Source organism: Filicampus tigris, chromosome 16 (genome assembly GCF_054856515.1).
Source record: "Filicampus tigris isolate MCC_2025a chromosome 16, RoL_Ftig_1.0, whole genome shotgun sequence".
Taxonomy (NCBI): domain Eukaryota; kingdom Metazoa; phylum Chordata; class Actinopteri; order Syngnathiformes; family Syngnathidae; genus Filicampus; species Filicampus tigris.
In genome coordinates, this window is record NC_141232.1 from 2,442,392 (window position 1) to 2,467,470 (window position 25,079).

Genomic DNA, 25,079 nt, shown 5'->3' on the forward strand with positions numbered 1-25,079 from the left:
CAAGGGATGTTGACTTTCCAAACTATACAGGTACTGTATTCAATTAATAATTTGAATTATAAAATTTCCTCATACAAAGTACATTCACTGGTTTAGATCTTGTCTCACAAAGTATTGTTTGTCTGAACACATAAGATGTTCATAATATATAAATATAAAATTCTCTTTAAAAATCCTGATTCAGGGATGCAATTTTCACGTGAGTGTCAGTCAGGAGAGATCTCAGCTCAATTTGTTTGCCTTGATTCTTCTCCGCACTGCCTTGGCATTCTAACTGTGGAGTATGTTTAATCTTGAATAGTCAACCCAGGCAACAATGTTTTAAAAGCACAAGCAAATTATCGCCATCTTGGTGGAGGTCTTTGGCGCCATCTTGACCTGTCGCAAGGAAGTGACTGGCTTCGTCCAAGGTAAGACATTCCCCCGTAAAACGCTTAGCCGTGGACGTGTTAACTCAGTTTCGGTAGTTTCATTCCACCACTGGCACAAAAACTATATTTTCTGGCACAAAAACTATATTTTCATGTGAATAATATGATGTGTGTTCATGACGCACGAGGCAACTTTTAGGCGCTATCCGGCGTTAGCCGAATTGCTAATGTTAGCATAGTGTTAACACGAATTAGAACTACCTATATGTACATTTTTAACCTGTATTAAAAAAAAAAAATATTTTTATTTTTGAGCCACAATATAGTTGGTAAATAAAGTAGATTTTAAGTCATTTACGTAAGAAAACGTTTTTCTATAAACCTCACACGTTTTTAATTACACATTTTACACCAGCTGTACGTGTAACAAATAGTGTGTATAGTGCTTATACCAAGTAGCTTGTAAGCCATTGTGTTAGGAAAGGTAAAAAAGCCATCCAACTATGGATATCTAATGCACACATTTAAGGTCAATAAAACATTCCAAAATCATGACTTTGAGTTTAGTCAGCGCCCAACTGCTTGAAGTAGCTGCTTTCTTTTTCAGTCACTTTTGGGGCTCTCTCGTAATACTCCTGTCATCATTTGTTAAAAAAAAAAGAAAAAGAAACACGTGATGACACTTGAATTTGCAAGATGACAATCTTTATTCCAGTGGAAGACAACACTGTGCAGCTGGAAGGCCCCTCAGTGGTGGGAGCTCTCATAACCATCGGGCAGAGCATTGGTATGAGTATTGTGGAACAGCGAGTGGTTACCATCGCCCCATGGGAATTTCTATCAGGAGACAGTGGTGAGTGATGTCTGAGTATTGCCATCAAATTTGCAGCGATGCAGTGCAAACACTGCCGAGGGGTTGTAAAGGGCCCGCTCACCTTGGTGCGGATACGGAGGTGTTCGTAGGGCACAAATTCCGGCTGCTCGTGCGAGTGTGCCTGCATCTTCATGTAGGCATTGGCCATGCACACGGCCACGCCGGGCAAGGCCAGCACAAAGGTCAGGATCTTCCAGGTCCTTGCTGTGGAAAGGTTGGCAGAATGAATGAAATGTTTTCATGGTGGTCCGTGATGGATTCCATATGAATGACTGCCAAGGAGCAAGAATGTACATGCTGGCTGCCAGCTTTAAAGTTCATCTTCTTCAGATACAAGTTCCCTTTGAACAAAAATGTGACCCCTCTGATGCGGTATGCTGAAAAATCCTGCTTGTGTCAATCTCCATTAACTCTCTGTAGGGCTAATTATTGCTAACGGCAGGTGAGTCGCAACACAGATGTGCCGCAAAAATCTCATTTTTATCCACATTCTTAACTGTCATAAAAAAGTTAACCACTGTTTATAGCAAATTAATTTTCTTTGACAGCAAGTAACAACACATGATACTGAACTTCCTATTTTTATTCGTCCCATAAAGGCCCTTACTGAGGCTGCGTCTTATTTTGAAATGAAGAAAGCCTAAGCCAAAGAATGCGTTGACACTCTGATGAAGACATTGTTGTGTTCATATTATGCTCTGAATGTCATCAGGGGGCTTCATTTCTTTTTATTTTTTTTTTCGTAAAAACGTACTGACCACCCCCCTCATGGCTTGAATGCGATGCGGCGGCAAGCACCCGTCGAGCGGCCGACAACGACATCTGTGGACAGAGAGACCACAGTTTTCAGGGTAAGACATGATTACGCAGTCTTGTTTACTTCTGTGTTATGCAGACTCGTGGGAACAATCATTTCTTTCTCATTTGAAACATGCATATCAGTAAAGAGAGATTTCGAATGAGTCATTTGCAGAACTTACTGTTGTTCGGGCAGTCTAATAAATAGTCTTTATTTTCCCTCGCAAGCGTGCCTGTTGCTGCCTTTACCTTTCGTCCCCTTCCTGCTTGTTTTGTCCTTCAGTCTGTCCCGAGTTGAACTCACTGCAGCAGGCTCCTCCCTCCTCTCAATCTGTCGCCGTGCCAGGCAACGTCAAGTTTATATTAAACCAAGTGCAGCAGGCCGCTGATATGTGAGCGAGAAGCAGTGGAGGAGGCGTGTCTCTGCCTCGGGACGCTTCATAAAAAGATCTACGGTATTTCCATGTTTTTTAAGTCTCACATGACTGTAAACTCTTGGCGGGACGCAAAGGCAGACGTGTAGGCGAGAAAGTCAGTGGAAAAATGTTTAGTACTACTTGTCACTTAGGCTGGATTTACACTGCAAGGCCAAGTGCCCATTTCCCACTTAATGCCGATAACTTTTTACAATTTTTTATTCATTTACATGTCCATTTCAAGACATGAAATGACCCACATGCACACAAGCATAAATTTCAAGAAAACAACTACACTGTGTCCGCAGCAACAACACACACTTGACAATAGATACATAATCCTAATATTAGACATTACAGATCATTTACGTTTTTCCCATTGTTTTAAATGATGGTTACCCCAACATCTCATTGATTTATGGTCCTAATCGCATGATAAACATATAATTTAGCTTATTTATTATTGTTAAGTAAAATGACTATTAGGACTATGTAATTATGTCCAATTTTGGGGGACACTATATATCATCACTGTATTTCTGTCTATATGCTAACACTAGAAAATGGTCACCCAATATTGAGTTTAAAATTTTTTTTAAAATCCAGTTGAGTATTAAGACAGATGATGGGAGTTCCTCTGTCTGTTACATCTTTTTTTTTTTCACATTGTTAGCACTGCTTTTGTTTTCTGGCCACTCTCAGACCACCTGAGTCAGCCAAAAGTGATGTCATGCAAACAGTCAGTCTGACCGCCTCCAGAGTGTTATTGTGGCAAGTAACTTAGTCGCCATCTTGGCACGGGCCCACCTTTCCATGCGCTGCAGGTGTTCTGCAGGAGTCGCTCGCTTATATTTTTTTCTCTTTTGCTGAATGTAAACCTTAGTGAAATACGGATTTTCGTGAGTCATCTACTTCATTACGAACTCCCTGACCAACAAGTTCACTTAAAACCGCAAGATGATATTTGCTCATAAATCTCTCTGAACCAATGTTGCGTCTTCATGCAGTTCCACCAGTGAGACTATGCTACAATAAGCGCAACACTAATATTGATCTCGCGCAGCAGGCGGTCAATGCTGACTTGACACGAGCATAAAATTGCCTGTAAATTCTTGACTGAGGTGAAGAAAAGACACCAGCAGGTGATTTTCATTTTCACGTGTTTCAGAGCCAGGCCCAACTCGTTTGCTGCCTTAATAGGTTGCTGTGGCTATTGAAACAAACAAAAAGTGAAAAAAAAAATTGTAAATGGAGTGAGGTCCCCCAGACTCGCGTCAGTAGTAAGTACCTTTCGTCACTTTTTGGACTGACTGTCACTAGACCGCTTTCACATGATCACGTTTCTCAACAACAATCGTCTCTTCAGTTTGTTACACTTCTTCATCCGTTTGAAAGTGAGGCCATTTCTTCTACTTCTAATCTATCAATTTGTTCCTCTGTTTGTTTCCTGGAAGCCCTTTGAGGCTATATAAATACAGGCCCATTCATATTTTTATTATAGAATAATTTGAATGCAGTTTTTGTTGCAAAGACTTAGCGGTGGACTGCCCTACTTTTAGTCATTTTTAATAAATGATCACATTAGAATTTCATCCTACAAATATTACAAAATAAAGATAACAGTCAAGACAATGAAGACACTAAACCGTTTTTGATGGCACCACGAGTTGTAATCTGACAAGGCGTTAACCTGTTGTCACTTTTGTGCTTGCCTAATAGTTCTAAGGGCACATTAGGACAGTTGTTCTCTGTGTCTACATTTGGGCTTGTGTTTCTAGTCGGACAGACCACCATGAAACTCGCATCCAGATGAGTCTCCAGACGCCCTCCCCTGTTTTCAATCCCCTCTGTGACTAATCGAGCCGACACAGTCCGCCTTTGTCCCGCCGAGGCTCTCGGCAGCCGTCGCCTCACGCTGCAGCCGCTCCTTACGTATGGCAGGCGTGGCTTTTTTTGCCAAGCAAACGCGCAAAGACAGACAAATGTTTAGAGGTGAACCGACAGCCAGTGAGTCAGGCGGGGGTGATGTTTTGGTCTTGGGCTCGCTACCTCCAAGGAAGACGATGCGGTGGTCCAAAGTCGGCTGCACCCACCCCAAAAAATAAAACAAAACAAAAACCCTATAGTGCACTCTTTCAAGGCAGAACTATGTACTGATGTGCTCACACAATGTAAATGTTACATAAATAATGAAATAAATGCTATCACACGGGCCGATGCTTCTTGTTCGTAGTCTCAACAATTGATCGCCGCAACCTCTTGTTGCCATGGAAACTCTTACTATATCATTTTTGCACAGATTGCCTTGGCATGGTCGCAGTCCCATCTTGTACACTGATGTGAGCCCACCACCAAAATCTTGGAAACTCACTTTTTATACACCTTTATAGCATCGTGTGCTACTACGCTGCTGTGCTCTCGGGCAAGGTGAGGTCTTTCTTGGTGACATCGTTTGCTATGTTGTGTATTTAACCAACCCACATTTCACTAAGGACTTGATGCTAACACGTTGCAAAAGGCCACAAGGTGAGCTCACAAAACTAGCATCGATATCTAGTAGTTATAGCCCTTTAAGCAACAAATAATGAAACGATACACCACAAGCGTTCTAGTAATAACAATATCCTACTAGTGCACTGAATTGTCCATGTATGCCCTTTATCCTCACTAGTAAGACAATTCAGCGCACTAGAGCGACTAATGCGTCGAACAGTGACTTGTTACTATTTGGCAAAAGTACGCCAGTTGATGACGACCTGCTACAAATACTAATGACATAATACAATTTTACTAGTTAACATCTAAAGTGTCACTAGTAGTCCTGGTAGCGAACTAGTGTACAGTTGAGCCTTGCTCTTAACGTCATTCCACAAGTACGCAAAATGTACAATCTACAGTAGTTTTTGTGCGCATGCAGATGCTTTATTGTGGACTCCAAAGCCAGAGACGCTCTGTATTTCAGCGTAAGCGTTGCCATGGGAGCGGCGCTCGCCCATCCTCGACGTGACCTGACACTGCTAGCGCAGAGGGCGGCTGCCGCTCGGTGGGAGGAGTAGGAGCGTAGATATAAAAGACCTCCGAGGATGCTACGTTCATGCATTAATTCATCCGTTTTTGGTTGCCCTCCTCCGTCATGTGGTGTCCGGCTCTTCTTCACACCTCGCTGCTCCTCTGCTTCGCCAGGCAAACTCTGCAACTCGGTAAGCAAAACACGCTTGCAATTACACAAAAACTGTTGACAAATGTTTGTATGCTCTATATTTGCTATTTTTTCATAAATGTAATATGGCCCTACAACGACTTAATATGGCTCCTCCTGATAAAATAAAGATTTAATATTCGACAAATATTCCAAATGTGACAGTTCATGTATACTTAGTTGCTATTAACTGCGGTTTTTTTTTATCTCAGTGAGGTTTTCTTAAATTAATTAAGTTGAACAGTATTTAAAAAAAGACCTACTTCTATGCTTCAAAAGCGCTTTATAAATTTCAGCTATTGTTGTTATTAATGTTGACTGAAATAGCCGCCACAGCAGCAAATCCGGCCTGTTCTGTTGCGTACACAGTGGGATGATTTATCTTCCAAAGCCGTCATGAATCGGCGCCTTCAGTGGCTGCCTCGCACCTGGGTGTTAAAAATCGCTCAACTCTACCGCACTTTGAATCATTTAATATCGCTTCGATCAAAGGATTGAGGGATAAAATTTGGCGGTCGCATGTGAGAAGAAGCTGCAGGCTCCACACAGTCGCCTCTTTTATTTCTTTTTTTTTTTTTTTTAATGGTTATCTTCAGTGGTTGCCTCTTTTGATGTGACTATTCAGTATTTAGGAGATCTAAATTCTAAAGTCTAAATTGGTTCATGTGGTTGGTTATTTACTATTTTCATTTTTCAGGGGTTAAAGCTCAGGGCATGTCCTGGAGGAGGATCATGCCAGCCAGAGGTACGCTAAACCTTTCAATACAGTCCTGTCTTTCTCGCTCTATTCCTTCAGAGGGGAGAAGGCTTCTTTTGGGCTATTGTAGGGGAGGCCTGTTTTTTTCATCTGAGTTGCACAGGTCATATGTCACAATAATTGGGATTTATTTTTTCATTCATTCATTCATTCAATTCATCTGAGAGACCATGTGCTCCATTCAGTGCTGCTGTTTTAATTCGCAACAGTGTTCAGCAGTTGTCTATGAACTGAGATACATACTCTTGCTATTTGTTTTTTTCCCTGATGGGAAAAGTGAGGCGTCTCCCCCTCTTGAATGGACGAAGCAATATTTGGGGACTAATTGAGGAAACACAAGATCTTGTTTAAACGACACCCCTGATAAACGCTTTCGTCTGCTCTGCAGGTGTCGGCATCGGAACCAAAGGCGGTTAGTGCTTTCTTTTTAGGACATGTTCATCTGTACACACTGAGAATTGTGAGGGATCTCTGTCATATATGGACGTTTTTTCATAGTGAATGGTGCCCACGGAGCACTGGGGAGCAGATATGTCAACAAACCATTGAAGGCCGGAAGTATGTTTGATTTTCTTTGGGATTGATGAATGTGATTTTCTGAGTGTTGAGGTTGCAAAGAAAGTCATACTCATGTTAAATGCTTTTCTCTGTCCAGTTGGCCATTATGCTGTTCCCAATCCACTTGGTGTTGGTAAGTTGTCATCTTCATAAGCGAGCACAGAATAAACAGGAACTTGCGCCCCAAAATTAGCCGTCTAATAACAGAGACAAATCTTGCTCAAATAATCTCAAATTGTGTGAGATGTGTAAAAACATTAAATGATGAACTGAAGTTCAAGTTTAATATTTTTTTTTTATGGTGCTTTTTCTCTGTTTCCATCATAACAATTTGTTGTTTTCATAGGGGGCTACCAACCTCTTGGACAAGGGGTTGTACCTGGACAATTTCCTGCCTATGGGAACCCCGGACTCTATGGTATGAAAGGCATATCATTAGCAGAGCTGCTGACTGTGTAAAATGACTGCAAATATTGATTGCAGGTGGCAATCTTGGCACGGGCTTGCCACTGGGGCTGGCGCCTGCAAATGGCCTGAGCTTGGGCCACGGAGGCAAACGTGGTAAGACAAGTTCTTGCAGCGCTCTCCTGAGCCTTTAGGGAAATTAAGCTAAATCATTTGAAGTTGTGAGTTAAAAAACGTTTTTTGGTTGTTTTTTTTGTGTGTGATTTTACAGTTTATGGCGTCGGCCCTGTTCCAGGTAAGCAGTTCAGTTCAATTTTGTCCACGTTGGGCTGTTGATATTTACAGTATATATTTTTTCCAGGATATGCTCCTTACGCCGGAATGGGCTACCCTGCCGTCCGACCAGGTACTAGAACCACTTTATCTGAACTCTGGGACTTTCTGTAAAATTTCTTGAGGTTAGGTGCAGGGCAATACTTTTACTGTGGAAATTATAAAAAAAAATTTTTTTATCATCTTCTATGCAAAAATCCACAATAATGCTTGGTTCTGAGCTCATTTAACACAGCAACATGGAACGCATATATACAGTAGTTTATGTGATCCCTTTTTGTAAAGTTTATTTCACATCAGGGGCCACTTTGGGTGTCATCCGACCCAAAAGCTCCCTGGCAACGTGGATGCTGGCGCTTGCAAGGGGCATGTGATAACCGGCGTTGTTTTGACGCCGTGGGATGAACACGTTTTGCATGATGGTATGTCCCCCGTCAGGTGTTTCTGCGGCGGAATTGGGAGGATTGGAGGAGGCCGCCCGTGGCCAGGCCGCTCATGATCCCAAGACAGCAAAAACCGGAGCACTCGGTGTCTTGTTTGGAGGACGAGAAGAATCTGGAAGGTCCACCATGGGGACAAGAAGTGGCAACAGTTTTGCACCTGAAGTGGTGTCAACTGGAAGTGGACTCAAAATCCTTGACCCAAAACCCAAGGTTTCAAGTCTTGGACCCACCACAGGGGATTCAAGTCTTGGTCAGGGAGGTGCTCTTGTGCCGTCAGTCCTCAGTCATGGAGCAAGACAGCCACAGTCTGTTGGTAAAGACGAGCTTCAAAAACTGGCTTCTGCGGCTTCTCCAGCACAGAACGCCAGAAACCAGGCTTCTGCTCGTCCACAACGCCGGAAAAACAAAAACTGTGGATCCCGATTATCGCCAAACAATCGCCGTGAGCCATCCGGCTCCGGGATGACGCCCAGATTAGCTCCTAATGTAGCTCCTCAAGATCCAAGACCTGATCAGTATCAACATCTATCATCCCAAGACGCACGCTTACAAGCTCCCACATCCAGAATCGTTTTAGCTCCCGAACAGAGGAGTCCAGATGTCTCAAATGGACAAATCAGTGGCACTTTGGGCCAGCAAGTGTCAAATCCTCAAGTACAGGAAGGGCAGAGAAATGTACCTTTGTCTCCGGGGACAGGTCTAAGTCTTGCCCGGGCGAGAGAGCAAGAAGGTAAAAAAAAAACTTTCAATAATTCGCAGTGTCATCAGATCACTGGAAAGAACTGATCTCCCCAGGCCCTCGAATGAAGGACTTAATTGTTCTCATTCTTATCCTCCTGCTTTTGAAGATCTTAAAAAAGTCTAGTCACCTACGCTATATTTTATTTTGGGGAAACGTCAGACTTAGCTCAAGTCTTACTGCCAATATAATAGAGTTTTGCAGAGGTGGGGCCCAAAATCTGCCCATGTTGCAACTGCCCGTTGTTGTCACAAGACCCCGCGGGGTGGGTGGCAAAGCACGACGTGAAGCTTGTCACCTCGCTTCAACACAGTTCCTTGGCGACGGGAAGCCACAAGGTGGTGCCCATGTGATACTGTTGCACCGTTTTAGTACCCTGGCAGAGTTCCTATGCTGTGTACCATCCGTTAAAGAAAAGTTGAGTCATCATCAGGCAAAATTTTAGTCGGATTCAAATTCAACTGTGGCATATATCAGAATAGCACAATCATTACAAAAAAATGCTGTTCAAGGTGAAATATGAATATACATGTGCGTCTACTTCTTTTGGTCTTAATTAGTTAATGGGAATCGTTCACCAAAATGTCTACCAGCTTCCATTGAGTTCTGTGCCTCTTGTGTTTTTTCCATCCATGCTACCGTTTTGCCGATATTTTGTGGTGTGCTCTTGTGTTGAGCCACTTGTGTTCTATTCTTCCACAGGTTATATTGCTGGCGCAGGGAACTACCATGGAGGAAACCTGTCGCCGGGGGCTTACGGACCAGGTAATTAAAAGTAACAGTCCTTCCCAAGGGTCATGATGTGAATGATGAAAAATGTTTATGCACTGGCCACAGCTTTAGGACAGGGAGGATACCTGGGAGCAGCTGGGAAACTTGGAGGTAACCCCATCATCCTAAACCCGATGAGCCATCATCAAATAATCCCTCATTTGTCTGTTGTGTGTTTTATTTTGCTAATTCCTATCCTTTAATGTCAAACACGTCAGCTCCAGCTGCTGTTGGTCAGGGAGGATACACTAAAGGTCCTGCAGGTGTATCAACAGGTCAGGATTAGTTTCGATGCAAATTCCTGTGATGGATTTTCCTCTACAAATCCAATGGAGTGAGATTGTGTTGAATCGCAGGTTATGGTAACGGTGCGGGAGGATACGGCGGTGCTCTGGCGGGCAATGGCTTGGGTAAGAAACCATCAAACCAAAGATGAACGCGTAGATGTAGTGAAATTATTACTGTTACTTGCCACATCTTTTGGCAGGTTATGGAAATGGTTACGCCAACCCGTATGGAGCTGGTGAGTACAAGACAACAAAACAACTTAATGAGCTGATGGAGTGAATTTGAATAAAGGAAGTCAGTAAATAAAGGTTACGTGCTGCTGGGGCATTAAGGGTGCAGCATGTGCTTCTGTCCACTAGGTGTAGCTGTTGTAAAACTGTCCATTTGAATTAGTTTTCAATCCAGTAACGTGTCCTGGAAAATGTGTTACCTTACTTGAAGGTTTTTCGTAAAATTAATGTAGTGTGATCTATTTTCCGCAGTCATCTCCAAAAGCATTACTTTTCAGGAAACAGTTTGCTGCTCCAGTTCAACTCAAAAGTCACTCAAAACAGTAATGAATGGTCAAAAGTGTTTTTTTTTCTTCTCTCCCCTCTATGTTGCAGCTCTGGGTACTGGAAGCTATGCTGGCCAGCCTCAGGTGCCATATGGTAAGACATTAAACAGTCCAATAATGTCTGTCCTGCAATATAAGTATCTGTGTGTATAAAGTAACTTATGTTGAGGACATTTGTTTTTTCAGGAGGACTTGATGCTGGACTAGACCCAACTGCTGGCAAGTATGGTGAGAATACTCGACTTGGTGCGATCGTAGAATGGCACCTACTCATGAAAATACGACTGTGAGAGTTTGTTTTCATCCTGTAGGCGGCGCACCACCCGTAGCGGCATCTCAGGGCAATTATGGCGGCGCTCCGGTTGCTCCCGGCAGACTCGAAGGTCGCTTGTTTTCACGTTTGAATTAACTTGTTACTTTGCCACAACTATAACCATGAACATGTCTCCTCATTTAGGAGATGGCGGCTACCCGCACGCCGCCCAGCCCATCGGCCTTAGCGGCGACGGCAGCAAAAGCGCCAGCAAGCACGGTGAGAACGAGTGATGCTGCCGTGAGGGGAAACGTGCGCTTCCTCTGGACCTGACCCATTTTCACTCAGCCTGTCTACAACAACTGTCGCTAATTGACGCCCCCCGCTCAGTGGTTCTCAAACTAAAGTGTGAAAGTACCATTTCAAAAAATTCTTGGCTCTCCAAATGCCACCGTCATGTCCCCCCAAAAGATTATTGTAAGCCACAGGAACATTATGCACAGTTTGAACATGAGCACTGCGCATAAATATTGGAAAATAAAAAATTGTACTCAATTTAAATATATTGCGCTTCACAGTTAAAAACAATTCAACGCTAATTAAATGTTTGAAAAGGTCTAAAGTGTAAGCAAAGCACATCACAAACACCTGGTAATTGTTTTAAATTGTAGAAAAAGCGTAATATACCCCATTGGAAGTAGAGTGCGGTTTCTTATCTAAATTCACCAGGAAATGGGATTTTTCAACCAGAATGATGTTTTGTGTTTTCAGGTTACGCATTTGGAGCTCCACAAGCAGGTGACTTTACTCACTGTTCTCTCATCACATCACATCACATCATGTCATTGTTCTACGTATTTAACTCACTCACACTGCACTTTGTATCAAGTATATGGACTCATGCAAAGAATTAAAAGTCTGTTGTATGTTTTCATTTATGGTCACATCAAGTTCACTAAGTGTTTTTTGTGCGTTTACTCAGGCTACCTTCCACAGCAGTTAGGCCCAAGTCAAGATGCGTTGGGTAAGCGAGACGCCAGTCCGACTTCCTCCTTCACAAGCAACTTCCTGGCATTGTTGCAAAATGCCACCAATAGCACCTCAATGGGCCACAGTGTTGAAACTAGAGCAGCGTAGATCCAAATGAAGATACTTTGGTTTTCTAGTACTCAAGGGAAGGAAAAGGAAATTTGACTTTTTAGCGATTTTGTTTGTAATAAAAACTTTTTATTCTACATTCAGGTCAATCAAAGCAAAAGAAGAGTGGCAGAATCTCATCGTGGTTTCATTTAAATCACAATAAAATCGAATGATTTTTTGCCCGTGACAGTATCACAGTAAACAAAGTCAATCTGTTATTGAAATAGGAAAATTCAGAACAACAGAATTGCGAATATCAACCAGTAGCATTTTTGTGTTTTTATATTATATTATTTGGGGCTTAGTGATTTCTTGGGTGTTCCCAATTTTTTTAACACACATTTCTTACCTTTTCCAATGTGAATCGAACTTTTCACAGGAGCGAAAGCAGCCAAGTACGGCGCGAGAACCGGACCACTTGCAGGTGGATACAAAGGTAAGAAAGAAGGTCGTTTGAAAATAAAACACTAATACTGGAATGGGCCAATTGAATGATGGGGGGGGGGGGGCCCGCAACTTTTCATCAGCGCTGCTCGCGCAAAATCTGTGGATGCTGAACCATGAGTATGCGGGGTCAACTGTAGTAGAGGATATATGTTTAGAATTTTCCCCACCCCAAATTTTTTGAGGAAAATGTTTTTTTTCCCTCTTATTTTTTTTTTTGTGTAATTAATCAAGCAAGGGGCCATCAAAGTGTGGGTCCGGGCCACATGCGGACATCCCTGCCCTAACACTAAAACCCTACTGAAGTTTAGTGTCCAAGTTTCCTATTCACACATTACATGGAAGGTTTTGTTTGTCTCATTCAAAAAAGTCTGCATAGTATAATTGCCGTGTTTGTCTGTGTCTTTGTCAGGTTGATTCAATTGGCCTGCTGGCTTCCAAGTGGATTGTTTCCCAGTCACTGTTTTGTATTTTTTGAATGTTTTTATTTTTTAAAGCGGAAGTCAACCCAAACATAGTTTTTTTTCAAGAATATGTTCCCAGCAGGCCCACTAGTTGAAACACGGCATTCTGATTAATTTTACCTTTGTGGAATATAAGTTAAGCAGCAAAATGCACTCGTTTTTAGCCATCTCCGGGGGCGGCCATTTTGTCTTCTGTCGACTGAAAATGACATCACAACTGCTCACAACGAGCAATCGGGGCTGACCTGTTTTCTGAATCTGTGCCGTGATTGCTCGTTGTGAGCATTTGTGATGTCGATTTCAGTCGACAGAAGACAAAATGGCCGCCCCGAGAGATGGCTAAAAACAAGTGGATTAATTATTCTACCGACGCAATATTTATCAGAATGCCCTGTTTCAACTAGTGGGCTTGCATAGAACATATTCTTGAAAAAAAAATGTTTGCGTTGACTTCCACTTTAAGTCTGTGTGTGTGTGTGTGTGTGTGTGTTATATTTTTGTAATCTCTCTGCGTAACAGACCTTTCGACATTCACTCACTGGTGAAAGTGACGCGACGAGTGGATGATGTCTTTTAAAATAAATATGTAAAAAAGAACACATTGACTTTGTATTGATTCCATCCTCCCAATTTAACACAAGGCGTAGAGACTTAACACCATTTCCCATCACGTTTGCTAGCACGCACCGCTCATTGACGCCGCATTTGTTCACAGGAAATGTCACCGCTTCCTGTCTCATGATGCCATGAATTTAAGTTTAATACAGTGAGCAAAAAGCAGTAGATGAACCAGTCACACAAACACCCCCGAGTCGGCAAATCAGCTTTAATTACAGTAAAACTCATTCTGACTCTCTTGGTTTGTCTAAGTTGGTTGTTTAAAGCACATCAGTGAGAGTCTGGTTTGTCTTTGTGCTCCAACTGTTCACAAAGACGCCCATCCTTTGCAGAATGGCTTGTGGAACAGGGTGCGAATGGCGGGACACGTACGAGCTCATCAAACTTTGGCTCACGGGCGAAGCCTTGTAGTCGGTGCACGACCTGCCGCCCAGACTGGGCGCACATTCCACATCCCACTTGTAGAAAAAATGCCCGTGTTTCATGGCGCACACATCCCTTTTCACGCCCGCCGTCAGTACTTGCTCGCATTCTCCCAGAAGGTCGTCGTCCCAGCCGCTGTCCTGATCCCAAAGCTCAAATATGACTTTGGGGTTTGCTGACAAGTCCTGGGTGCCCAGGTCTATGACGGTGTCCCAGCGGGGGTTGTTGTTGTTGGAAATGACGGGCGAACGCCGCTCTCGCTTGTTGAAAATGACCTTGACGTAGCCGTCGGTGGCTGTGGTGTGATCACCCCAAAGACCCGAGGCCCGTTGGACGGTGATGATGACCCGGGCAATGCCCTTTTGGGTCGGGCAACAGTCCGCGTTTACGGCGCGTTCATTGTGGCACTGGCAGACGCAAGGGTCCCGGGAATCGCTGTTGATGCCCGCCCGACACTTCCCGCTGCAGTTCCTCATCAGAGCCCGCTCCAGGATGTAGTGGCTTATGGCCAAGCGCAGGTTCTTGCGAAGAGGAGTCTTAGTCGGCAGCAGCTCGTGCAGAGACTCCAGGGAATACGATATGATGTCTGGATAGTGAGGCAGCGTGTCGAGCCATTCCTTGTAGGCCGATGGATCTTTGTCGGCAGAGAACAGAAGGTCCGTCTGCGTGGTGTGACCCCCCTTTATATCTGTCAACCTGTTGGGAAGACTGGTCTTTCAGATGAGCCACCTTGGGCTTCTCTGATGGGTATGAATATATGCAAAGTCAACGTGATTTGTTTAGGCAAACAACAAAGGCTATCGGAGGATACTTGGTGGTCACAAGCTTTGGATAGCGACTGAACACACAAGACCTGCAAGCACCTGAAATGAGTTTCTTTGCCTGGGCTCAACCTAGAGATAAGGTGAGGACTTTGTGTGTTCGGGAGCACAGCACATGAGGCGGCCCGGGCATGTATAATCGGTAGGGGCAGACCTAGGACGCTCTGGAAGGATCATCTCAAACAGCGGGTTAAGGAACGCATACAGTCGGTATCCGCCAAGTCTAGCACGAGGACTTGGCCGGAGACAGGATCATTTGGGCTTCTCGACTGCTGTTTGCCCTCGGCCTTGATTCGTAGAACTGGGAGAACATGACTCCAACAACACTATTGGAAGAGTTCAGTCAATGCCGGTGGCATTCGGTTCACGACGGTTCTGACATTTCGAGGTTACGTACTGCGGGCTCAGTCACCATTACCAACATACTTAGGTGATTGTTTTATATTTATGACCATGTTTTCCGTACAAATATTTGCTGCAATCAAATGAACTACTTCATTAGTGTCAATTGGGAATGGACTCTGACGCCTGCAGACACCTTATAATACAGTAGGAATTTGGGTTAAATAGCTGCCATTGGAAAGGCAACCTTGTCATAAACCACGGACCCTCTAGACAGAAAGCTCTAACCTGTCGTTAAAGTGGCTGGAGAAGGCCGCCTTGCTCTCTGTCTTGTCTGCGTCTTTTTTGCAGTGTTTGGTCTGAGCATTTACGGTCGCCCTAATGGTGGCGGAGGCCTCGGTCTCCAGGCACATATTCACCTCATCCACGCTGAGGCCCTGCAGGCTGGCCTTGCACACCTTGATGCTTGTCACGGATTGGACGGAGCCTCCCAGCTTCACCTACATTCAAAGAAGATGCTTGCACTGCTCTTTTTGTCAATCGCAACGTGCGGATGTCCTACCTTTGTGACGTAATGGGTGCCAAAGTTGTCGATCAGTCTGTAAAACCGGTGCTTGTATTCAGGGCCGTAGGTCTTCGGAAGCTCCTTCAGTGCCTGTCGAAATTCACTGTGCAGTTCAGGCTTGCCGGACACTCTGTAGCTTTATATGCCAAAATGCAAAGAAAGAATTGTCTCAAAGTATTGCCTTGTGAAAATATTGTCATAAGTCTGAACCTTGTTACCTGTAGTACTCGCAGGAGAATTTTTGGCTGGTGAAGCTGAACTTGTCACTCTTTGATTTCTCCATGGAGTACTCCGCCATTTTTGAGTGGGTGGCAGCCAGCATGAATTTTGCACCGTTGTCCTCAACGTTCAATTCCAGATTGGACTTCCAGTCGTTTTCCACTAAAGAGGTGACGGAGCTCACAAGAGCCTCGCTGGACTGGTGAATGGTACTGGCCACGTTGACGCTGCAGGACTGCTTTGGCCTCCAGTCCACCACGGACAGCGGAAGCTTCTGCTTCACCTTCTCCAGGAAGAGGTTGGTGCACAGGGTGCACGTTTTGTCCTTGCGTTTCCACCGATTCATGTTCAGAACAAACGCTCCTTTGCGCTTCATCTCGGTGATATCGAAGCCTTCCCCGGCCAGATTGGTACCCGGGGCCATGTCTGCCTGGAGACACTCCTTGGGGGAGCCCACTGTGCAGGACTGATGTGTGGGCTGAGGCAGGAACAGCGCCAGGGCAGCACAAATAGTCAACGGAAACATGTTGAGGTTGCCTCGGAGGCACACCGAGCGTTTGATCTGAAAAACGGACAAACGAGGAAATTTGTTGGTGATTTTCCTTTTTTTTTCTTTTTTGTATTGAGTCATCTTGCTTTCATGACTATGGCCTGTCCTGCGCAGTGTCAAACATTAACTAAGCTTCATGACCGTTATGTCTAAAGTGTTTGATTGAGAAGACAAAGTAAGCCGACTCGGACTATGACTTGCCTAACCCAAGTAGTGACATGACTCAGCTTGCTAGAAATCTTGTGTGGGCTTGACTTTACCTGACCCCCCCAAAAACTCTGATACATTATCCTTATAGTATAGTTAAAGAATTGAAGCTGGTGTCAAGCAGATTTCAATGATGTCACACGTTCATCACACGCTAAGCAACCTAACGACACGAAACTTAAAAAAAAAAAAAAAAAAAAAAAAATCACGACATGAAATATCAACATCATACTCGGACTCACCTTTGTTGTTTTTTTGTGCCGCTAAAACTTCTAGATATACAAGATGGATGAGGATGGATGGATGTGTCAAACTGTGCAACCGTGTCTGACCTCATTGTTTTTAAGTCAAGGTTTTGAGGGGGTGGGTGATAGTGGTCTGTTTACCAGCATGTGGTCGGCAGGGGGCAAGTGTTCCTGTCAACGCAGTAACTGAGACATGCACTTTTATTTCCTGTGAAGTTCTTCTATTCATCAGTTTGAGGTTAGTAACCAACAAGTTTTCAATTCCTTGAACGGGCAGTTTTAGCTTCCATCGTTGGCTTCTCTTTTGAAGCGTCCCCTGGGGTCCATGCTTGGTCCCTATTATTACCCTCAAAGTCATCCTTAGGTCTATTGAGCTGTGTGATTGTGTGCAAGTACATAGACACATTAAAGGTGTCCCCCATGGTTCTATCCTTGGTCCCTATTTCTCACCACTTTATGCTCACTTTTAGGGACCTAGTACGTATACCCATAAGAAGTGTCCCCCCCCCCCCCCCCCCCCCCCGAGGGTCCGTCCTGGACTCATTACAATCCCACCTCATCCCTAGGGTTGATGTGCTCTGTTATTACGACCTACTCTACATAGGCTTGTTAAAGGTGTTCCCCATGGTTACATGTTACTCATACTTTGGCTGAAAGTAACGATTTTCCTAATTCGTTCAACTGCCTGGTTTTTTTCTTTAAACTGATTATGAGTCATTTAGTGGTTTCATCTTTATGGTGTCAGAAAATGGGAAAACACGTTGATCATTGTTTTCCAAGGTAAAAGTAGATGTCTGGAAATGTCTTATTTGGATGAAACAATAAAAATAAGTCTGCTTTCATGAAGGACTACAGAAATCCAACAATATTTACTTTTGAGAGGCTGAAATCAGCATTTGGACAATTTTAAGTTAAACTCTCAAGCTGAGAGTATTTCAGTCTCGTTTCATTTTGAATGTGTTGTTTTTCCAACCGCAGACTTTGGGCCCGACTGTGGGAAACACAGATGACACCGTTCCCTTCTCACTCAAACAAACGTCGTTCACACTTCTCAGGTCGGTTATGAGGCAGCAGAGTGGGGTGAGAAGTGGAGTGGTTCATCCGCAACCTCACTGCGTACGTCACCCACTGGTGCTGCCTCAAGAGCTCTCTTGCTTTCCCGGTACAAGCGTCAATCCCAGGGGGCCTTTGATGTCAACGCAACATCAATATGACATCAAGTGAATGATTTTGATATCATATTGATGTTGAACTCACATCAGATGCCCACTGGGATATTTACCTAAAGCTTGCAATTCTATACATTCTTACTCTATATTAGATGTAATGCAATTTGGTTTCCCCTACTGATTAGTTGCTACAATCAAACTATGAATAGACAGGAAGAAACTTTTGAATTTGAGGCATTTACTCGATGAGCTGCATTGTAGCAATTCGGTTATTATCTTGTAATGGACAATGCTTTCACACCAAGGTTACTAAAAAGATGATTTAATTGCTCAATCCCCTGCTTGGAATGTCATTTGTTGTGTCTGCGTGCTTTTGTTGATTTGTTGTTGTTTTTTTTTTTTTGTTTGTTTGTTTTGGCGTCATTCACACGCACCCGGGCAGCACATGTAAGACTTCCCGCTGTGACAAAAGGGCACAATGGCTCTTTTCAGTGAGGCTATGTCAAGTAGAAGGCGAGCGGCAGTGTCAAGGTACTTGCACTAACCCACGATAGACCGGAAAATGTGAAACAAGGCCTCCAAAGTAAAATCTTTCGTGCTGCTTTTCTTGACGTATCGTGGTTTGAAGTAGACTCAGTCTTTTTCATAATTCACAAGCTATTTAATTGTTGAATTGTTTATGTACATTTTGAAGTCAATGAATCATGGTTGTGTTGCCTAAACGTCAACGGGCTTGGTTTTATTTTGCAGTCGTAGGCGGAAGTAAGCCGTTTGTTCTCGGTGTCACTTGACTTTTTGGTTCCGAGGCGTTGCAGCGGATCCCAGGCCGCCTTGCGAGGACACAACAGCCTCCAATTCGGCCCCAAAAGAAACGAAAAGAAGAGAAAAGCTTCCATTGACCCCAGCGACGATAATGGTGGCCACATCCCGTGTGGAGACAGGGAGAAGCAGCGCCCCCCCACCCCGCGGCGTCAGGACGGCGGTGGCCCGGCGTTGCTAGCTCCAATCTCAGCTCCCGAGAATCGCTCGTGTTTCCCGGTCAGACCTTCGGAGGAGCACCGGGGAGGGGCAGCTAAGCGCCTCCGTACGTCCGTGATGCTAACGCCGTGATCGGGGCTGCGGATCGAGGCGAGGCGGTATTCCCTCGGAGCTGCATGGACGCGCGCCCGCGCCGGCCGCCGGCAGCATCTGTGCCCGTGACGCGGCCGCCTCCTCGGCCGGGATGCTAGAAACGAGGAAGTGTCTCTGACATGAAGACGAGGCGGCTGTTGGCTTGTGTCCTTTGGGTGCGTCGCTGACTTTGTCCCCATGACTCACCGGTGCGGACGTGGTCATGTAGGTGGCCGGCCGTGCGGCGCCCCAGCCCGGCGGATGACACTCAGCCAGGTAGCGGCCGGACCGGCGTGGGGCCAGCTTCCCCGGCTGCGGGAGTAGCGAGACTCAGACAGACGACGTGGAGCAGAAGCCAGCGAGCGCATTTGGAAATGGTGTCCCACAAGGTTCTCGTGGCTGTCCTCTTGCTCAACGTGTACATCGGCGTGCAGTCCGTCCTGTGCTTGTTCGGCGGCGTGCTGCTGTCGGTGGTGTTCGCCTTGGCCTTCCTGAACGGCCCGCGGCTGCTGGACTGGGCCAGCTCGCCGCCGCACCTGCAGTTCAACAAGTATGTTCTGACCGGCTACCGGCCCGTCTCCTCGGTGCAGGACTGCATCCGGAGCCTCTTCTACCTGCACAACGAGCTGGGGAACATCTACACTCACGGTGAGCACACGTTGGTGGAACTTTACTCCACTACTTTATAGTAATACATTTAAAGTTATGGTTGCAAAGAGGCAGAACATTGACTCTATTTTCCAGGTGAATTCCCAAGGGAAGATAAGATGGGGAATTTGGGAAATATTAAAAATTGGAAGCTTTTAATCGGAATGAACTAGGGCTGAACAGTTAATCGAATTAAAATCGACATCGCAATGTAGTAGAATGCAATTTTCAAATCCCACAGGCTCCATTTCTTTAAAAAAAAAAAAAGCTTCATTACTGTCACTGAGTTAGGTTTTATTTGTGTAGCGTCTAGATTACTTCAGTGCTGAGGAAGTCTAGTCCATTGTATTATATTGTATTAAAATAATACATTAAATCATAATCACAAAAAAGAAATTGCAATTAAATCATTTTCCCAAATTGTTCAGCCCTACTCTGTAGCGTTTGCAGAACCATTGATGCAACGTTGCGGACAGACCTGGCTTTGCACGAGCATAACCGGTTTGTTTTGGATGCTCCTCCCACACCAGGCATCCCACTGGTGTGCTTCCTGGTGCTGCTGCCGCTCAACATCCCCTGGTCCCAGATCAGCGTGACGTGGCTTGGCGTGGTGCACTTCCTGGCTTGCCTGTCACCGCAGCTGGGCTCGGTGCTCTACCACCTTTTCATGAACCACGAGGGCGGCGAGCCCGTCTACCACACTCTCCTCAAGCTGGACGTGTGCGGCATTTGCATGATCAACACGCTGGGTAGGTGCCGGATTTTCCCCTCCGCACACAATCAAAACCACGCCAAAAATCTATGATAACAATAATAATCATCCTCATAGACTTACTGGCCAAAAATGAAAGAACCACAAATTCCATTACATCATAAGAAAATGTATTAAATAAAAATATAATTCAATAAAAAATACATAATGTCATTAAATTATATTAAATAATAAATCCAATAATACAGATAATCCAACAGATAATTAGGGGAAAAAAAAAAAAAAAGTAAATATTTCCCCAAAATATTTTTGAAAAAATATTTAGACTAAAGATCTATAGAATAAAATTAAGGGTTTGGTTCAACAACGGGTGTATTTTTTTTCTGAAATGTCAAATCCCATTCGGCCCCTGTTTGTTCTGTTGTCCCCCAGGGCTCTGCCTTGGGCCCCCTCCTTTTTGTCATTTACCTCAGAGATAGGCAAACCATCCATCCATTTTCCAAACCGCTTACAAAATATCTCAGAAACCAGATGTGCTCGAAAAAAATGTTTTGAAATCAGTGTCAAAAGTACGTTTTGGGACACATGAAGTTATCGCTGATTGAAATTTGCTTTTGTCCATTGAAATTGACTCTAAAGTACAGTCGATGGAATTTTTTTCTGAAACGTTATAGCTATGAATCACAACATATGGTCAAATCCATATTGCGCAAGCTGTTATCGGGCAAACCTCAAAAGAAAACGGTTGCCATTTCAGGGGCGCTGCCGATCCTGTACAGCACCCTGCTGTGCTACCCGCTGATCCGCACGGCGGCGCTGTCCGTCTACATCCTGCTGTCCAGCTACGGCATCTACTGCGCGGTGACGGCGCGCAGCAGCGTGCGGCGCCTGCGCTCCTTCGCCTGGCAGGCGCTCTTCCGCTTCTCCTTCTTCGTGCTGCGCTGGGCCGGCGTGGGCGGTGGCAGCCCCACCTCGCTGCGCCACTTCCTCACCATGGACGCGCTGGCCGTGCTGGGCGGCGTCATCAACATCGCCCGCATCCCCGAGCGCTTCCGCCCTGGCCTCTTTGACTACTGGTGCAACAGCCACCAGATCATGCACGTGCTGGTGGTGGGCTCCATCCTCTACCTGCACTGGGGCGTCCTGGACGACCTGCTGTGGATCAACAGCTACAACTGTCCCCCCGACTGAGGCCGCCACCCAACATCCGGAACGTTCTCGGCCCTTTTCCACCCTTTTCGTGGACGTCCGTGCAGTAGCAGACGCTGTAAAGCAGAGGTGGAGGGGGGTGGGGGGGACTTGACTCGAGTCAGACTTAAGGCGCCAATTTGAGGACTTGACATTTGTTTGGCTGCAACTTAGGAAAGGCTCGACTTGAATTACACTTGAACTAAAGTGTTTGTCACAATAAGAGGCAACTTATAAAAACATTTTTGATATAGTTTTATTTTTTTCCACACGCTAAACTCCTTGTTTGTTTGATTTTGTGCTCAGGCCAAAGAAGAAAATATTCATTTGGTGGCATCTTGGTGTCAATGTTGAAGTGGGTGGAGGAGTTTCTTTCAGAGGAAAATGTTTGCTTTGCCGCCATCCGGTGGCATCTAGGTGTCAAGCAACTATATTGATGTGAGCTAAAGAGAGGGAGAAAAATAGTGCTTTGCCGCAATCTTGTGGCATTATTGTCGAGGCGCAATGTTGAAGTGAGTTTAGGAGTTTCACCTGGACAAAAATAGTGCTTTGCTGCCACTTTACGGTATGTTTGGTGTCATGAAACTTTGTTGAATTGAGTTGAGAAGTCTCATCTAGACAAACATCGTGTTTTGCCATCATCTTGTGGCTTTTTGATTTCAAGGAACTATTTTGGAAGTGATTTAAGGAAAAATCTTTTTTTTCCAGCCATCCCTTGGCTTCCAGAGGCAATTAGAGTACACAGACACTGAGTGCAAAGTGTCTATATTGTGCGACTATATGCAAGCTTGTCCAACCTGACTCGTGACTGGCTTCACCCAAGCAGCGACTTGACTCAACTTGCCTCAAATTAAGTGGCGACTCGATTTAGCTTTTTTTTTTTTTTTTGCAATAGCAACAACGAACTTCCTTGAAAGTTGAAGCTTAAGACTTGTGACTTCTGACTTGCACGCACTTTGTGTGTGTGACTTCCTCCCACCTCTGCTGTAAAGTCACACCGTCGAGGTTACTGAGGACGTTTGTTTTTCTTGGATGAGTGCGACAGGCTGTCAGACGGCCGTGTCTTTGCCTATGCGTCATTATCAGTGACGTCATGCATCACCATGCACACTTTGATTTTCGCGTAGAAATATGTTGATTGTATCCACACAGCGCACGTCACATTGTTGCGTTTACAACAGTACAGTGCTTTACGTCTCAAAATGGGACAGAATGCTGCTTACTGTAGGTGGCGCCACTACAGCGGAATCGCTGAAGTCAAATTTGGATCTCTGGTTTTCCTGTGTGGACTTCAACTTAACCACCGTTAAATAGTAAAAAGAAGAAATTAGGAGATTCGCATCACAAATGCGATTGGAAGTGTTGGTTAAAGCTACCCTATGTAGAACACTAGAAAATATTTTGTTAATTTCATTTTTTTTTTTTTTTTACACATTTGACTGCTATACGAGTGTAAAAAAGAAGTTAACCACTGAAACAAAAAAACATTCCCGACTTGGGAATGCGCCTTATTCTGCCTGTTTTTAAAAAAAATCATTTTTACAAGCGTAAAAACGCATTAACTGTCATAAATTGTCAAATTGCAGCCCAGGTTGCTTCTTTAGGAATGATTGTCACCAAAATGTCCAAAACAAAAAGGCAAAATAAGTGTCTGACTGAAAAAGGTTCCGCTGTAGTGCGAATTTTTCCAGAAAAAGATCCACAACCCTGTTGGAAAAAAATGAGCATAGACCAGTACGGTTTTGTTGTGTTTTCGCGCTAATCTTGTTTGAAAACACAACAAAACATTGCTGGTCTAACGCTCTTTATTTGGGGAGGGAAGTTACAAAATGTATGTGTTCATTTTATGTTAATTTATGCTTCTTTGTTTACGTGCATTCTTACACTGGATTCACTTCACTGCACTTTTTTTTCTCCCCCAGGATGTACGTATGTACATGCTCACACCTGTTGTTTGCATCATTACACTGGCGTCTCACTTTGCCAAATTGGCACGCGGACGCTAACACGCTAACGTTTGAGTTTTCGCCGGTGCATGTGAGCCGCTAGCAAGTTAGCTCGTGGTTCGCCTCGCCATTCATTTCTTTGCTCGCAAAGGGCTCAGAGTCCATAGACCTAATGTAAGTATATCATGTATGTAGATCGTGTATACATACGAGCAGTATCACTTTTAGAGAGAAAATGGACGATAGCGCGAGTAAATCTATGCATAAGTCAACAACAGGGAACATGGACACACGCTCTATGTTCTTTCCCGCCTCTCAGGGTGCCGTAACGGTAGCGGAAGGCCATGCCGAGGCTTCTATCTGGTTGAGTAATTCATTCTCGCGCCGCGTATTTTGGCACATAATGGCGCCAGACGGGAAGTGGAACCCGTCCACAAAATGGCCTCCGGACGGCACCGCGGGCCGGCAGAGTTGTGCTTTTTAAAAATATAATCGGAATATATCACAGGTGTGGGATAGCCTGTTAGTTTCTAAAGGGAAACGCTCATCATGTAGTGAGGGCGTGATGGACTGCTGCGCCAATGACGAGCTCAAGGTGGCGCCGTTTTGTGGTCCGAGTGGAGCGTCACACCTAGAACTGTCTCTGCTCCAATCTCGATTGTGCAATAAACTGAAGTCTATATTTGTAAATATTTGCTGATGTCTTCTATTCAGGCAGTCCGGTTGCTTTGGCCAGTGTCAAAATTCCAGGTGGCAGGAAAAACACTGCTTATTGCTTTTCAATCCCGGATGCTTGTTCAAATTGGCACAATTTCAACGGTTTGGAATCTAGTCTACAGTCAACTGTCTAGAATCAAAAGTTTATATTCAATATCATCAAAAGTCTGTAGAGTTTAGAAACAAGTCAAGACACTATTGTGTAGAATCTTATGTTTTGAGACAATAAGAGTTGAGAATCCAGAGTTAAGAGTCTGGAGTCTATTGTCAAGATTGAACTGTTAACAATCAAGAGCCTAATGTCAGGAATTTACAGTCTAGAAACATGAATTAAAAAAAAAAAGAATAAAAATGTAACAAATTCAACAGTGCAGAATCAAGAGTTGCAAGTCAATATTCTGGAGTCCAGATTTTAAAGCTTTTTTTAAAGTCCAGAATCTATGTCTAAGGTCTTTTAAGTTTCATGTTCTGAAACAGGAGTCAAATTCAAGAGTGTAGAATTGAATGCTTTGAGTCAAGACTCCAGAGTAAGGAGTCTGAAGTCAAGAGTCTTGAGTTAAAGTTCAAGAAACAGGAGTTTAAAGTCTGGAGCGTAGCATCGACAGTAAATGTTAAGTAGACAGTCAAGACTCAAGACTTTAAATTCTAAAGTTTTGGCTCAATTGCGAAGAGTCAGAATCTAGAGTTTAGAATCCCGAATCAATTCATGTTTAACATGTTTGTCTGTGCGTTTTCCCCCACCACATTTTAACCAGAGCTTCGTCTTTTTTTGCAGACTGCTTTGTCTGCA

At 44.3% G+C, this 25,079-nt stretch overlaps 4 protein-coding genes across 15 annotated transcripts; 2 read left to right on the forward strand and 2 right to left on the reverse strand.

Moving 5' to 3' along the window:
- The first annotated feature begins 215 nt into the window (after window positions 1–215).
- LOC147134031 (uncharacterized) lies at window positions 216–13,035 on the forward strand. Of its 11 annotated transcripts, none has more exons than XM_086054747.1 (28): window positions 216–410; window positions 1,087–1,224; window positions 2,390–2,498; window positions 4,759–4,886; window positions 5,422–5,502; window positions 5,643–5,659; window positions 6,356–6,403; window positions 6,804–6,827; window positions 6,914–6,973; window positions 7,071–7,106; window positions 7,320–7,391; window positions 7,457–7,534; window positions 7,650–7,673; window positions 7,740–7,784; window positions 8,150–8,884; window positions 9,596–9,658; window positions 9,731–9,775; window positions 9,883–9,939; window positions 10,021–10,074; window positions 10,152–10,187; window positions 10,558–10,602; window positions 10,695–10,736; window positions 10,820–10,891; window positions 10,966–11,040; window positions 11,533–11,559; window positions 11,744–11,785; window positions 12,281–12,337; window positions 12,758–13,035. In XM_086054747.1, the coding sequence occupies exons 5-28, from the start codon at window positions 5,435–5,437 to the stop codon at window positions 12,760–12,762; spliced, it is 1,827 nt and encodes a 608-aa protein (XP_085910873.1). In that variant the 5' UTR covers window positions 216–410; window positions 1,087–1,224; window positions 2,390–2,498; window positions 4,759–4,886; window positions 5,422–5,434; the 3' UTR covers window positions 12,763–13,035. The 11 variants fall into 11 exon arrangements, with proteins under 11 accessions (XP_085910873.1, XP_085910876.1, XP_085910881.1 ...); XM_086054746.1 differs by lacking the exons at window positions 216–410; window positions 1,087–1,224 and adding exons at window positions 1,240–2,096; window positions 4,952–4,985 and having other exon boundaries at window positions 2,327–2,498; XM_086054750.1 differs by lacking the exon at window positions 2,390–2,498.
- cox6a2 (cytochrome c oxidase subunit 6A2) lies at window positions 1,060–2,391 on the reverse strand. 2 transcript variants are annotated; one of them, XM_086054760.1, is made up of 4 exons: window positions 2,226–2,391; window positions 2,004–2,067; window positions 1,307–1,449; window positions 1,060–1,208 (listed from the first exon to the last, which is right to left on the reverse strand). In XM_086054760.1, the coding sequence occupies exons 2-4, from the start codon at window positions 2,065–2,067 to the stop codon at window positions 1,119–1,121; spliced, it is 297 nt and encodes a 98-aa protein (XP_085910886.1). In that variant the 5' UTR covers window positions 2,226–2,391; the 3' UTR covers window positions 1,060–1,118. The 2 variants fall into 2 exon arrangements, with proteins under 2 accessions (XP_085910886.1, XP_085910887.1); XM_086054761.1 differs by having other exon boundaries at window positions 2,000–2,067.
- A 508-nt stretch (window positions 13,036–13,543) lies between the features above and the next one.
- LOC147134033 (perforin-1-like) lies at window positions 13,544–16,897 on the reverse strand. Its single transcript, XM_086054757.1, has 5 exons — window positions 16,797–16,897; window positions 15,797–16,359; window positions 15,576–15,714; window positions 15,302–15,513; window positions 13,544–14,546 (listed from the first exon to the last, which is right to left on the reverse strand). Exons 2-5 carry the CDS (start codon window positions 16,321–16,323, stop codon window positions 13,688–13,690), a joined length of 1,737 nt encoding a protein of 578 aa, XP_085910883.1. The 5' UTR covers window positions 16,324–16,359; window positions 16,797–16,897; the 3' UTR covers window positions 13,544–13,687.
- A 646-nt stretch (window positions 16,898–17,543) lies between these two features.
- On the forward strand, window positions 17,544–24,262 carry paqr4a (progestin and adipoQ receptor family member IVa). The gene is made up of 3 exons (XM_086054906.1): window positions 17,544–19,726; window positions 20,257–20,475; window positions 21,196–24,262. The coding sequence occupies exons 1-3, from the start codon at window positions 19,453–19,455 to the stop codon at window positions 21,627–21,629; spliced, it is 927 nt and encodes a 308-aa protein (XP_085911032.1). The 5' UTR covers window positions 17,544–19,452; the 3' UTR covers window positions 21,630–24,262.
- Window positions 24,263–25,079: the final 817 nt, after the last annotated feature.